The sequence below is a fragment of the Apium graveolens genome, chromosome 10, assembly GCF_009905375.1.
Source record: "Apium graveolens cultivar Ventura chromosome 10, ASM990537v1, whole genome shotgun sequence".
NCBI lineage: Eukaryota > Viridiplantae > Streptophyta > Magnoliopsida > Apiales > Apiaceae > Apium > Apium graveolens.
In genome coordinates this window covers 152,865,319-152,880,053 of record NC_133656.1, presented here as the reverse complement: position 1 = coordinate 152,880,053, position 14,735 = coordinate 152,865,319, and the positions used below count along the sequence as shown (strand labels likewise).

The window sequence follows — 14,735 nt, the reverse complement described above, 5'->3', positions numbered from 1 at the left end:
AGGATCTATGTTGAGTGATCTTTGAAAAAATTGAACTTTTTCCGGCGACACCAATTTATGATTGTGTTCTAAATCCACCGAACTAATTTGTCATTTGTCTATCTTCACTTTGTGAACGACACACATTCGAGCACCATAATTCGTTCATGGAATTACCTCTCTAACTCATTTTCCTTTACCAAAATCCAACGGCGTCGCTCCTACCCTTCCACCTTTTCGATAAATAAACAAACGGTATGATGGTTCATTTGTGTTTGTTCACTTATGAGTATTCCTAATTATTATCTCGAATCCCTCTTTTCGACCATAATTCCTATAAAATGCTTCCGCATCATCCAATGTATCGAAAATCTTGCCGACATAAGGCACAACATCGTTACTATTCTTAAATTCATGATTCTTTTTCTCAACAATTTTCTCATCTTTTACGTCATCAACATTTTCACCGTCAAAATTATCACCACCAACATTATCATCAACATTATGACCGCCAACATTATCACCACCAACGTTATCATCAACATTATGACCGCCAACATTATTACCACCAACGTTATTATCAACATTATGAACACTAACATTATCAACATCAATATTATCACCACCAACATTATTCATATTATCATCACTATCAAGATTTACAGTATCTTCATCAACAAATAACTTACGACGAGCTACGGGATTTCGTCTAACGGGGGTATAATAATCGTAATTATCATTTTCAATAGAAGAGGAACTTCAAGCTTTAAATAAAAAAAAGCCATCAACAATCGAAAACTAACCTTTTGAGATCACCTTCAAGAATGAGTAAATTGAAAGTAAATTTGAAATTGTTGAAAGTATATTGTAAATTGTAAAATGAGTAATAAGAAGTAAATGTTGAATCAAACAAAACTGTCTCCAGCAATGAAACATTGTTGGAGTGACCCATTAAATATAACCACCAACCAGATTTTGGAGCCATTGTAGCCGAGTTCCTGACACAATGAATCAATGCGAGAGTACTCTCGCATTGACCCATTGCTGCAGTAGTTCCTGCCGCATTGGGTCATTGCGGCAGATTAGTCAACAGTCTTACCCCTCAGCTTCCACAACATTTTTTTTGTGCCTAAATTAAATTTTTGGTTTTCAAATAGTATTTCTGAATTTTTATTATTACAATATTTTGTGAGTTTTACGTTTTTAAAAATTGTCATATATGTTATTTTAGTTAAAAAATCAAATTATCAATTTTAATAATAAAATTTATATTATTAATTTTATACATTTTTGTGAATTCATACTTAATTTTTGTGCAAATATTAAATTAATATCAATTTTTGTGAATTCATACCTAATTTTTGTTTTTAAAAATTATATTAATAATTTTATACTTTTTTGTGAATTCATACTTAATTTTGGTGCTATTATTATTATAAGTTGACTGGTCAAAGGTTGGACCGACATACCGCATTGGCTCATTGCTGCAGAATCACTTTCCGCATTGACCCATTGCTGCAGTCGTTCCTGCCGCATTGGGTCAATGCGGCAGATTAGTCAACAGTCTTACCCCTCAGCTTCCGCAACATTTTTTTTGTGCCTAAATTAAATTTTTGGTTTTTAAAATTCTGGTTGTCAGCCTATAAATAGTGCTTTTGTAATCTCATTTTTTTTCATTCTACATTTTCTCTTCAACATTCTCTTCTCTATTTTCCGAAAAATGGTTTTCTACTATGATTGGGACAATAACAAGGTAATTATCGATGTCGTGGCTTATGACGACCCGGAAGGAGATGAAGACATGACAATAGTTCTCCGTCGTATTCAAATGACGCTTGAGCTCAAGAAAAGAAAGGAAAATGAGGCGAAGGCGGAAAAGTTGAAGAGGAAGAAGGACGATGATAAAGGTGATAAAGGCGGTTCTTCCAACACCGTTAAAACTTGATAATTCTCGTCGGAATAAAATGTTCAAGTTATTATGTATTTTGTTTAAGAAAATATTTGAATGTACTCCTTTTCTATTTGAATGAAATAAATTATTTAATAGTTATCTTTCTTGTATTTGTCGAATTTAATTTATCAATTTTTAATTTATAATAAACAAATATAATGTTAAAAATTAAAAATGTGAAAAACTAAAAAAATGATTTTTTATCGAATTTTCTTTGCCTATAAAATATATAAAATAACTTAGCCTCTAAAATGTTAAAAATTTCTTGGTAACAAACTGTATAAAAATTTCTTGTTATGTTATCATGCACATATTAAAAATGTGAAAAACTAAAAAAAATGAAATTTTATTGAATTTTCTTTGCCTATAAAAAATATAAAATAACTTAGAATAACTCGACCACCTACCGCATAAACAATCATAACATTGAACATTTCAGTTATCATCTGCGTTTTTTTATTTTTTTTCATTAAAACTAATATTTTAATTATTTTTCCGATTATATATCTAATTAAATTTTAAATTCTTAACTCATTATACAATTGGTAATATAAATGGGAAGTAGTAATAAAATTAGTAAATTTAGAAACAAGTTGTTGTTCAAATTAGTTATATATTTTTTAACTCCGTTATTATCGGAAACAAATTAAATCATTAAAATATAATTTTTTGTTATTTAAGAAATTAAATAACTGCTTCATTATTTCATTGCGCTGTTGCAATGAAACAATACAGGGGTATTGTTGCATTGAAACAATGCGGCAACATCTGCAGCAATGTTTCATTGCAGCCTTTGCAATGAAACATTGCGGCAGTATCTGCCGCAATGTTTCAATGCGGAAGGTGGTTACTACAACCACCCAAGGTTGTGGACCAAAACCTTATAATTATATATATGTATATATATTTGATATATATATAAAACGGTTTGCGGTTGCGATTTGATTTTCGTGATTATTTAAATATCAAATCCGCAGTCAATCAACGAATTTGCGGTTCATGTACTTTCAATTCGAATTTGATCCGCATTATACGATTATCCGTAACAAACGATGGGTTTGCGAACGATACGAGCGATTGAACGGTATAACACTAATGTTTTGAGTGCCCATAATTAATAGTTGAGTAACATCTCTAGTACTCTTTATATATTCCATTTGTACTTCTGAATGTAGCCCACCTAGAAACAACATCTCCAACCACATAAAATCCTTAACTAAAAATCATTAATACATAATATAAATAAAAAATATAGAGATTATGTAAAAAAAATAAATCTCTAATGGTACATTCCCCTTGTTTATAAATATAGTCAATCTCTTGATATTGACTATATTTGTTGAATCACTATGGACCTGTAAGAAATCTGTAAAAAAAATTTTAATCATTTATTACCATATCGAAGTAATATATTCTATTTATAACAACATAAAATTTTGATAAAATACTATTTTTAAAATATAGCTAACCAATATAGTCAATACCATCAAAGTACAATGCCTTGCGGGTTCAAGAAATTTTATATATTGTCCAATTTAACCAACCAATTATATCTAACATTAACATCATTAGAGATGCTCTAATAGTTTGAGTCCATTTAAAAATTGAATTTTTAGTTTTTGCCGAACTTTTGACAAGCAAATTCATCAGACATGACTGCACATTCTGCTTCTTCAGCGAGGGTAAGACTCACGATCAAATACTCCCTCCTTCCCTAAAAACGTTTGCTATTTGTGTTGGACACGTTTGTCAATGCACACTTTTGATTGTTAATATATTTAATTTCTTATTAGTTTTAAATATAAAAATTTCACTGTATTAAAATACTCATAAATACGAATTTAACAAGATCACTCATATTTGATTTTATAGATTAGACGTAAATTAATTGTCAATCGCTTATCATGAATATTGTTAGAGCGACTCCAAAAAAACTCCTAAATCACCTCCAAAGTCAAAATTTAGAGACAATATATTGAAAATTAACTCCAACAAACTCCTAAGTTATCCTCAAATTTTTAGGAGCCACTATTTTCTCCTCAATTTTAGGAGTCTCTCTCCTCTCCTTTCTTCATTTTTTATTAGTATATACATTTTTTCTTAATTTTATATCAATATGATTTTTCTTACTCCATTATTTAAACAGTAGATTGAATTCAATCTACTCTTTGATAATAAGTTGCATTGTTTACACAGTAGATTGAATTCAATCTACTGCATCGTTGATATTAATTAGTAACAGTAGATAGAATTCAATCTACGGCCTCAGTGATATAAAAAAGTTTCCGTAACAAAAAATACATAACCTTTTATATAGTTAAAATTCAATATTTTATACCTTACAAAAAGAGAGATTCAACATTTTATATTATTTTAGAAAAAAAAATATAACTAAAGTATTTGAATTGGTTAAAAAACATGCAAGAGAAGCCATATATAATAGTAGTGTGTAATAATGTGTAATTATAGATAACGTGTGCACCTATCTATGTTCAAAATATAGTTTAAAAAATAAATAAAGATAAATTTGAGGAGGATTGTTGGAGTGAAATGACAAATTTCTATCTTAAATTACAAGGAGCCTATTTAATAATATTATTTTTGAAGATAGAAGTAAGGAACTCTTGGAGTTGCTATTAGAAGTCAAAATAGGAAATGTATTACGGGACGGAGGGAGTACCATCTCCCAGAAAATAAATCAAAGCCTTTGTGATGAGTGATTTTGATTAGTACTAAATTTAGTAGAACTATTATTAATCAATAGTTCTTCTTTCTGATCATATAGCCCTCCATAAATGATACAAATGATAAATATCGTAATCAAGAATCCTATGGCAGGCTGTAAACTGCGCCTGATTAAACCCAATGTCGAAGGGACTACATGGTATGTTTTTACTATATATTTCACTTTCTTCAAAAATGCCTTCGCCCTGGTTGTTTTTGGCAAACTGAAGAGTGAGTCTTTATCTCAAGTTTATATTGGTTGGTGAAGAAGTAGGATATTTTCTTCTTTTATAATCATATACCTCTAATATGTATTGAGATGAGAAGTGGTGTACTGCAGTTGGTCGATTCCAGTTAGTTAACGGATTCAATTAAGTGGAACATTGTTACTTCAGTTGCTGGCAAATAATTCATGTTAGTTTATCGAAAAATTAGATAAAGTCTGCGTGGAACATTGTTGCTTCAGCTGCTGGCATTTGCCTTTGCATGTTAGAAATGCATGATATTTTTCTCATTGTCTTCCTGATGCACTTATTATGTTTAGTTATCTAGTTATAATGTTTGCAAATTACCAAAAAATAATAGAACACGTTTGTGTGGGATCTTAGCAACTTCAGCTGTACAAACTTTAAGTTAAAGCATTTAAAAGTAGATAGTTCATGGGAATCTGTTAGCAGTGATTTGAAGTTTGGACCTACTGCAGAATGAAGAGAGGCTAACCAAGCAATAGAAAGTTATTACAAGTTCAAACGCATACAAAATTTAGCGATAAATTTTTAAAAATTGCAGCTGGCTTGGTTTCGCCAGTGGATTGGAGTTTAGAGCAATTATAAACTTCTCATTTTTCCTCGAGCAAACATGGCTTGAAGTAAAAGAGTAGCAATAGTATCCAAGACGTCCTTTGTACATCACTCTTTATAGTCTGGAGTATGGTCTAAACATACATGTTTATTACACAGGTAGACTAACAATTAGAGTAGTCTGTTATCCCTGATCCACCGGAAGTAGCTTCTTAACAAGCTCCTGCTAATTTGCGACATGATAATTAAACTGTGAGAAGTTAAATATTGTTTTTAGAACGAAAGAATCTAAAACAAAGAAGTACTAAACAAACACGATCCTTTCAACAAATTTGATTAGAATAACTTGTCTGGAAATATCATGTGAAAATATGAGCAAATAGGAGCTCATTCCAAACATCAGGAACCCCAGGAACACACCAATGTATACAATCTGAATAACTAGTTGGCTTCGCCAATTGTTCTTCATTTAAAACCTCCCATTGCTTCCTGTAAATTGATGGATGGCCGTCTTTTCTGTACTCCGAAAGTTGAGTTATGTTCATCAATTTCACTTGCAAACCTCTCCTCTTCAAGTCATCAATGGTATCCTCCACAATTCTCATCATTCTAGGGTCTGTTCCTCTTCCTCTGTATCCTTCTTTTTCGATCATTTCTTGCTCATTGTAGCAATTTTCATCAGTAGTCCTGCCCCATTCTTCGCCCCTGATACATTAAAAGAACGGTATGAACAATCTTAATTAGTTAAGCAAGAAAATAACTTTAATTTGGTTATATACCATTCATGAGTTGGAGACATGCTCATGAAATATAATTGTGATTTGTTGCGGTCGACGTGGATTTCTAACCAATCTGACCATGTCTTGAGTGCCATTTCATAGCTGCGCAACATCTCTACTCTTTTATATATTCCATCCGTACTTCCGAATGTACCCCACCTGAAAATTTCAGTGTTACCAAAATTTTAAGTGGAACTTAATGCTACATAACAAGTAACAATTTAGAACTGATAAATTATTTTTATTGTTGCACATACAATGTGTTCATAAAAGGCCTTCTCCACCAAAGATAGGTATTGAAGATGAGAAAATCTGCATCAGTCCAGTGCCTAGCATGCTTGTCAATGGCCTGGGCTCTTACAATCCGATCTGGTAACCGATGGTTCACAGGATCGTCCGAGTTTGATTCCACTAGCAACGGTGACCAATAGAACTCGATCGAGGCATTATATTCCTTCATCATATTTATCAAATAGTACCTAAATATATGTGTTCCATATAATTGTACTTTGGAAAATCTCTACCAAGACCTAAACATATATTTTAGTTGCAAACATAAAATTTTAAAGTAGGATTCATGGTTTGTACTTCATATTTCGTACTCACTTTAGCTTTCAGTGTAATCAAGGAGTTATTGAAGCTGAAGTGCATGGATTTGAGGCCTGGGGGGATGATTTTGTCGACAAGGCACACCATTGAGACCCATTGGCCTCTGTTCAATGAATCTCCCACAAAGACCATCCTTTTGTTCCTCAGTCTCTCTAGCAATACTGTGGCATTGAACCTAGCTTATTAAGATGAAAAACACATTCCACCATACTTAAATACCATGACCATTAATAAACTTCATGATGTCGCCACCACACATAAAATAGTTCAGCAATGAAAATTCAAAATTGCACAGCTGTGTTTCCAATTCGATAATTGTAGTTCAAGTAGATTGAATGATCGTAAATGAACACGATGTGGTGTGTGTGTGTGTCTGTAGGAAAAAAACAGGAGGACTTAGAGTAGGAGAGACCTTGGGAGGTTACATTGATGAGGTTGCCACCTCCAGTGTTGATAATCTAAGTCCTTTCTACCAAACTTTTGGCAAGCCAATTGATCAGACATGAATGTGCATTCATCTTCTTTGTACAGAGGGTAAGAACTATTGTCAAACACCCATTTCCCTGAAAATAAATCACAGCTTTCTGATGAGTGATTTTGATCAGTACTACATTTACTAGTACTACAATTAGTCAACAGTTCTTCCTTCTGATCATATAACCCTCCATTTTCGCCCGCGAAATAGATGACAGCAATGACACATATGGTAATCAAGAATGCTATTGAGGACTGTAAACTGCACCTGATTGAACCCAATGTTGAAGGAACTATATGGTATAATTTTGCCATAAACTACAGTTTCTTTAAAATTGCCTCCAAGCTAGTTATGTTTTTGGCAAAATATAAATGTGAGGCTTTGTCTCAAGTTTATAGAGGTTGGTGAAAAAGTAGAGTCTTTTTTATATCTATTCTTTCATCTTCATCATTTCTTTATATGAATCAAACATGAGTAGTGGGTTGATTATAGTTTATGGAAATATACAATGAAATGAAACATTGTTACTTCAATTGTTGGCTATTTGCCTTTGCTACATTGACCATAATAACCCCCTCACAGTCATATATAATATATGGTTGTTTTGATAATTATATTGTTAATAAACAGTCAACAAATTGTATCGCAAAACTTTGTTAAATTGAAAGGTAGGCTAATAATATAATGCTTGAACTTAAATATTACATTTGAATAGCTATCCAACACAATATTTTAAACATCTGTTTATGTCATAGACTATCAAATTTTACATTTTTGTAATTGTGTAGGGCCTATGATTATGAAGGAAAACAAATTGTAGTGAAAATATATTTTGTCAGTATAACCTACAATAATTATTCATGCCCTGTGTATGTCTCTATAAAGTATATACTGCAACAATTTACAAGTATATACTAGTACAGTTATAGTTGCAGAATCATAGCAAATAAAGGCAGATTCAAGTATCACATATTCACATGTTTTGTTTGGTTCTTTTTGAGGATCAGAGCCTTTAGGATTAGATTGCTGGTTGCCTGTCTAATGCTTTCATCTGAAGTATCAACCAAGAGCATCTCCGACAAGCTCATGATAAGCTCACAAAATTAAACAAAATTAAAATTTGAGAAGAATGCAATGAAAATGAACTCCAGACGAGGCCTCCGTTTGGGTTTTGTTATTGTTGGTTGCTTACCAAGTACCGACTTTGGAATAGTGGGTTTAGAAACATCTAGTCTTGTTGATCCGGTCTACGTGTTTTTCCAGAGATCAATCTGTTGACAGATCAGTTTTAAAACCACTATTATTTCATTGGAAAGTTATTAAAACAAAATTATTATAGCAAAAGCAAAAATAAACTAGAGGGGTACCATTAGACCTGCAATTAGTTCATGTAGTATACTTTGTATTTCTGTGTTTCGTGTACTTGAATGTCAAACACAAAACCAACATGTTTAGCGTTTGTGTACATTCGTGTTAGTATACTTTCGTTTCGTGTTGCGTATGTCGTGTTAATTGAATATTAATATGTATTAAATTTAATATTAATATAAATTAAAATATAATATTTTTATGTAAAAAAATTATAAAATATATGAAAAATATATATTTAGATCTTAATTCTATACAATATAATGAAATTAAATAATATTTTAAAAATAAATATACATATATTTATTATAATTCTATATATATTTATAAAAAATATTAAAATTTAATTATAATATTTATTTATATTGTATACTTACTTGAGTGGAGTTGGGAACCTGAGCTGTAAACTAGTTAGCGTTAGGTTAAAGCAGTTGAAAGTAGGTTAACATGTCCAAATCTACAAGTCGTTGATCTCAAGTTTCTTGACCAATCATATCTCCCTCTCTCAACCAAACTGACATAACTTGAAGTAGAATAGTAGCAATATTATCCTAAACGTCCATTGTACATCACTCTTCTCGTTCTGGATTCTATTTTCTATGGTCTATTCTATCTTATTTATAGTTTGTTCATACATAAGCAAGGGTTTTCATTCTCTTGAATAAGAGAAAGCTATTTATATCATACCCTCCCAATAACTTCCCAGCCCTGAGCATGCTTTATACTTACGTTTGGTTTAATTTGATTTAGACTTACAAATGAAAGATTGAAATAAAAAAAGGTTGAAGACGTAACTCATCACATATGAAGAAAGATAAGATTAAATATTTTAGACCCATAATATTTGGAGAGAGGATCACGTATAAGTTACTAAAATTTAAATGTTTATTGAAAAGACAGCACGCATTCTATTAAAAAAATAAATATTTTTCATATTTTAAAACCTTACAGTTTTAAATTACTTTTTAAACGTTTCAAATGAAAACATACTTAAATTGTTCTTCAATGACAAATTTAAAAAGAATTATACATGATTATCATGTTTCTCATTAAACTCCGGTCCTTAAATTTGCATCACAAAAACATGAATATACTATTATAATATGCTTAATTCGTGTGAGGTTTTTTTTGCTAAATCGTGTGATTTTCAATGTAAAGTTTTGCTAAAATATTGAATTCATATTAACAGTAAAAATATTAAAGGTAAAACGGGTTTAAATTAGATAAAAAGTATAATAAAACTTTTTGATTAAGGTATTGGAGAAATTTAAAATATTGATGGTTGTAATGTGATAAGAAGTGATCCGGCAGGGGGAAACAAGCTCGGCTCGATATTAGTTTTAGAAATTTAAGATAGATTATAAAATTTTATTTCCTCCTTATTTCTCTTTTAGTATGATTTCAAAGCTCTCACGGATTATTAGTAGTTATTATTTTACAATTTATTAATTAATTATGAAGAAAATAAGTTATAAAGATAATAAAATTAATTAAATATAATAATATATAAACGACGGTATTTAAATCATATTATGTTTTTGTTTGTTCTTAAACTAAATACATAAATTTATAATTATAACATGTTGTTGACATGATGTGTACCTATTCTAGTAATTAAGATATTAAAATAAAAAGTATTCTTTAGTTTTAAATATAAGAAAAATTAAAAAATTACTAAAATTTTTAAAAAATTTTGTGAGTCAATCTTACATGCAATTAGGTGTATCAAATTTTTTCATCACAAGTTGCATGCAGCCGTGGAAGTCGTCGATTGGATCTATTTGCACGAAAGTATTTATGTAAAAAATTGAAAAATAATATTTTGTTTTGAAAACTTTTAAAAAAAATTGCAAAAATTTTTCGTACTTGCTATTTTTCAAAAGAGCTTTATATCTAATTAATACTGTATATCTGCTTTAATGTAACTCCTTTTATTATTGTAAAGAACTATGTATAATCGATAATAAATCGAGATCGAGAACGACAAATTGTCGCTTAATGATACCAGTAAATTAATCATGTGAATTACGTACTTGAAGAGAATTCAAACATCAAGTCCATCTGCTAAATTCACCCTCGGCTTTGGCTTTGTTATACGGGGAAAGAACATGTGAAATTGAAGAGATAAATTCTATAAAAAGATTTAATATAATTTTTTTTTATCGAAGATTTTATATAATTATATGTGTAGATTGAGGAAAATATGTGGTTTTGAAAATTAATTTTTTGTAACTATATACATAGATAGAGGAAAATATGTGGTCGTAGAAAATCAAACCTAAATAATTAGATTAAATAAATAAATAAATTTATACAATAATAATATAATTGTAAGAAATCAAATCCATAAATTAATGTTGTCCTACAAGACAATTATTGAGAGACTTAGCTAAAATTTTACATAACATGCTTTAAATATAGATAATATGTAAAAATTTGGTCACTATTTTACCTTTTTTATTGATTTTTTCCACTGTCATGTTTGCTATTGAGTAAAAAACATAAAGGTGGCTAAATTTTTTCATAAATTAACAAAATATTGGTCCATGTTTAAAAATGACAATTTAGTGTCCAAACTTATGTCCCTAATTTTAATTTGGAATAGGTGGCGCCCGTCAAATTGAGGTTAACTGTGCCCTTAACTAAATAAAAATATATTAAATCACAGAGTGGTGGCTAACTTTTACTCCACTTTTCAAATTATTGTCTAAACAGAAAAAATTAATTTTTATATAATTCATATACTTTATATGAATTAAGAAAGAGAAAAATATGAAGAATTTATACCCTCGAAGGATACTTGTCAAAAAAACCTTTAATAGACGAAATTCCTTTTAAATTAAATAATAAAAATGTTGTTTTTTATTGAATAATAATATTGTCCATAACTTATTATAATTACAATACTTCTATTTTTCGTAAGCTCCATATTATTTATAGTAAAATGATACTTATTCGGATCATACTATAATTACAATACATCTCTACACGCGCAAAACTCTATATTATTTAAAGAAATGTTAAAAATGGTTGACGTAATGATGTACTTTGAAATTCTTTTGTAAATTTGAACAAATAGACTATGCTTTTCTTTGACAAAAACGTACTTGCATTACTTATAAATCTTCCAAACAAAGTACATCAGAAATAAAATCAGGAGTATTTTCATGTCATTCCTGACAGAGCCGCTTGTATGAGTCGCGCCCTTCGCATACCTATGAGCAAAATACACTTATACATCATCAAAGTATTGAAATAGATCAATACAATCTCTAACAATTGTATGAAAATACGACGAGTCACTAACTCCTTGACACGCTCGGGCAAGAATCTGAGAGTCAGTTTCAAAAACACACTTCCTGTATCCCATGGTTTGCAGCCATAACAACGTTGATTTCAAACACAAAGCTTCAGCCTCCCTTGGCGGGATCAGGCCTTCACACCTTCGTGACATAGCTGCAATAAACTGCCCCTCTGCCCCTCGAACTATACTTCCTAACCCAATAGAGGCAATTTCCTCGAAGAGTGCAGCATCTACGTTTATTTTCACCCAATCAACTGGTGGTTTCTCCCACTTTCGACAAGCAATCAGAGCTCCTCTACTCACAGTTGGTGCTAACTGATGTTCATGGGCCTTTTTCCAATCCGCAAATATGCAGTTGCTTTAATTCCAAATACGGACATGTTGATCTTACCCCAGACCCACTTATTTCTACTGCTCCAAATACTCCAGCAAACTGAAGCTACTAACGCACATTTTTCCTTGTTACAAAGCTCGAACCCCTTTCTAATAACATCAAACACAGAGTCTTCTGACATTATACTGATGATCCCCTGGAGCCCCACCTGTGTCCAAACTGCTCTCGCCACCTCACATTCAAACAGAACATGAGTATCTGTTTCGTGATAAATTCGACACCATTGACAATATGTATCAACTTGGACTTTTTTCAGCTAGTCGTACTGTTGTGGGCAAACACAAAGAACAGACTCACCATAAAAATTGTGTAATCTTACTTGGTAGTTGCAAGCTCCATACTTTCTTCCAGAATGCGGCATATGGTGCTTCCACCTCCCATTGTAATATTCGATAACAACTTTTAACTAAAAAACAATCCTTCTCATCTGGTAACCAAAACCACGAATCCTCCTCCTCTCTTCTAGATAATGGAATCTTTTTGATAAGATTTCGATCCCTCTCATTACGTATGTCCATCAAAACTTCCTCATCCCACCTCTTCTGGTCTATCTGCATGAAACTATTTACCTTACTCCCTTCCAACTGTGTGGGTATCGCCATAGTCATAAATCCATTTTCTTGACACGGAAGCCATGGGACCTTCCAGATGTCAGTTTGTGTACCATCCCAATATGTTTTCTACACCCCTTCAAGATCACTTCCCGAGCCTCTAAGATACTACACCACATAAACTAGGGTTTGTTCCCAACTTTACCGTTAAAAGATCTGCCCCCGGATAGTACCTTGCTTGCATGCATGACGTGACTAACGGATTCACATTGTTTAGCAGTCTCCAACCTTGCTTAGCCAACATGGATATATTAAATTGTCTCAATTTCCTGAACCTCAATCCTCCAGCCTCCTTCCGGACACACAACTTATCCCAGGCCTTCCACCTAATTCCTTTACCTTCGCGACCATGACCCCACCAGTACCCATTCATTTGAACCTCAATACTCTCACACTCTTCATTAGGTATGCGGAACAAATTCATCCAAAAAATTGGAATTGTTTGTGCAGCTGTCTTCAGTAGTATACATTTTTCACCTTTAGAAATCGCCTTACAGCCCCAATTTTGCAACTTCTGTTTGATTTTATCAGTCAAAAAATGAATCACTATTATCTTCTTTCCCCCACAGACATGGGCATTCCCAAATATTTGATCCCAGACAAGTTTAAAAAAGATACGGTGATATTTAATCCCAAAAGAAGACGTGTGGAAAATGAAAATAATATGGATAAAGAGGCCGTGGAATTCTTAAATGGGCTTGTTAAACTAGATGAGCCAAAAAACTTGCAAAAGGCGGGTCCTGTGTTGCAGGCCCGCCTACATCAATGAGTCTTTTAGCCTGGAACTGTCGTGGGCTGGCCAACCCACGAGCAGTTCGTTTTCTGCGTGACATGGTCACGCAAATAAGGCACAGTTTCATTTTTCTATCTGAGACGCTAGTAAAAAAAAGAAGGTTATCCAGGATTGTAACAAGTTAGGGTTTGTGGGGTGTTTTGGTTTTGACTCTCATGGTACAGGAGGAGGATTGACGATCATGTGGAAGAATGAATGTAATATTGTAATTACAGGTAGCTCTCTTCATTATATTGATTTTGAAGTTAACATTGAGCAGTTAGGAAAATGGAGATACACGGGGTATTATGGATGCTCAGAACGAGAAAGAAGACAAGAAGCTTGGAATATTTTACGGGAGCTAGCTGGCAGATCATCTCTCCCATGGTGTATTATAGGAGATTTTAACGATTTGATGTATGCGGATGAAAAGCTGAGAGGGTGTGCGCATCCAAGAAGGCTGTTTGATGGGTTCAGTGATATTATATATGCCTGTCAGTTGATGGACTTGGGCTTTACAGATAATATGTTTACGTGGGAGCGAGCAAGGGGAGCTGAAAGTTGGATTCAAGAACGCCTTGATCGGGGATTGGCAAACAGACAGTGGAGAGATATGTTCCCGTTAGCTGAAGTGAAAATGCTTGATGTCTCAACGTCGGATCACTTGCCTCTGAATCTCCAGTTAAACAGAAAGATGTATGTGAAAAAAGGGCATAGATTTCGATTTGAAAACTTGTGGTTAAAGAAAAAGGACTACTTGAATATTATCCAAACATGTTAGGCGAAGATGGCTCCGCATAGTATTATGGAAAAGATTCAATACTACTGTCTTAAATTGGAAGAGTGGGGTGGGGGTACAATAAAGGAATTCAAGGTTAAAATTAAGGAATATAAGGGGAGATTGAAAAGATTGAGATCGAGGCATGATAAGTATGGGATTAGGCAGTACAATGAGGTCAGATGGGATTA

The 14,735-nt window shown here is 32.2% G+C and overlaps 3 protein-coding genes across 4 annotated transcripts; all 3 read right to left on the bottom strand.

The window, feature by feature from the left end:
- Window positions 1-5,480: 5,480 nt before the first annotated feature.
- Window positions 5,481-7,816, bottom strand: LOC141689290 (protein trichome birefringence-like 34). Of its 2 annotated transcripts, XM_074493545.1 has the most exons (6): window positions 7,585-7,816; window positions 7,255-7,405; window positions 6,840-7,017; window positions 6,491-6,687; window positions 6,234-6,392; window positions 5,481-6,159 (listed from the first exon to the last, which is right to left on the bottom strand). In XM_074493545.1, exons 2-6 carry the CDS (start codon window positions 7,344-7,346, stop codon window positions 5,814-5,816), a joined length of 972 nt encoding a protein of 323 aa, XP_074349646.1. In that variant the 5' UTR covers window positions 7,347-7,405; window positions 7,585-7,816; the 3' UTR covers window positions 5,481-5,813. The 2 variants fall into 2 exon arrangements, with proteins under 2 accessions (XP_074349646.1, XP_074349645.1); XM_074493544.1 differs by having other exon boundaries at window positions 5,483-6,159; window positions 7,255-7,816.
- A 4,101-nt stretch (window positions 7,817-11,917) lies between these two features.
- LOC141691163 (uncharacterized) lies at window positions 11,918-12,985 on the bottom strand. Its single transcript, XM_074495901.1, has 3 exons — window positions 12,703-12,985; window positions 12,437-12,581; window positions 11,918-12,347 (listed from the first exon to the last, which is right to left on the bottom strand). The coding sequence occupies exons 1-3, from the start codon at window positions 12,983-12,985 to the stop codon at window positions 11,918-11,920; spliced, it is 858 nt and encodes a 285-aa protein (XP_074352002.1).
- Window positions 12,986-13,094: 109 nt separating this feature from the next.
- LOC141691161 (putative mitochondrial protein AtMg00310) lies at window positions 13,095-13,827 on the bottom strand. Its single transcript, XM_074495900.1, has 2 exons — window positions 13,702-13,827; window positions 13,095-13,508 (listed from the first exon to the last, which is right to left on the bottom strand). The coding sequence occupies exons 1-2, from the start codon at window positions 13,825-13,827 to the stop codon at window positions 13,095-13,097; spliced, it is 540 nt and encodes a 179-aa protein (XP_074352001.1).
- Between the last annotated feature and the right edge of the window lie 908 nt (window positions 13,828-14,735).

Bases quoted from the DNA above. Each gene is read 5' to 3' on its own strand.
- LOC141689290 (XM_074493544.1), bottom strand. From the start codon at position 7,631: ATGGCAAAATTATACCATATAGTTCCTTCAACATTGGGTTCAATCAGG. The intron at 7,018-7,254 runs GTCTCTCCTACT...TTAATAAGCTAG, and splicing joins CATCAATGTAACCTCCCAAG to GTTCAATGCCACAGTATTGC. The intron at 6,688-6,839 runs GTGAGTACGAAA...AATATGATGAAG, and splicing joins TGATTACACTGAAAGCTAAA to GAATATAATGCCTCGATCGA.
- LOC141691163 (XM_074495901.1), bottom strand. From the start codon at position 12,985: ATGGCGATACCCACACAGTTGGAAGGGAGTAAGGTAAATAGTTTCATG. The intron at 12,582-12,702 runs GTAAGATTACAC...ATCACGAAACAG, and splicing joins ATGGAGCTTGCAACTACCAA to ATACTCATGTTCTGTTTGAA. The intron at 12,348-12,436 runs GTTAGTAGCTTC...TTGGAATTAAAG, and splicing joins TGTAACAAGGAAAAATGTGC to CAACTGCATATTTGCGGATT.
- LOC141691161 (XM_074495900.1), bottom strand. From the start codon at position 13,827: ATGTCACGCAGAAAACGAACTGCTCGTGGGTTGGCCAGCCCACGACAG. The intron at 13,509-13,701 runs GTTTAACAAGCC...AAAATCAAACAG, and splicing joins CAAGTTTTTTGGCTCATCTA to AAGTTGCAAAATTGGGGCTG.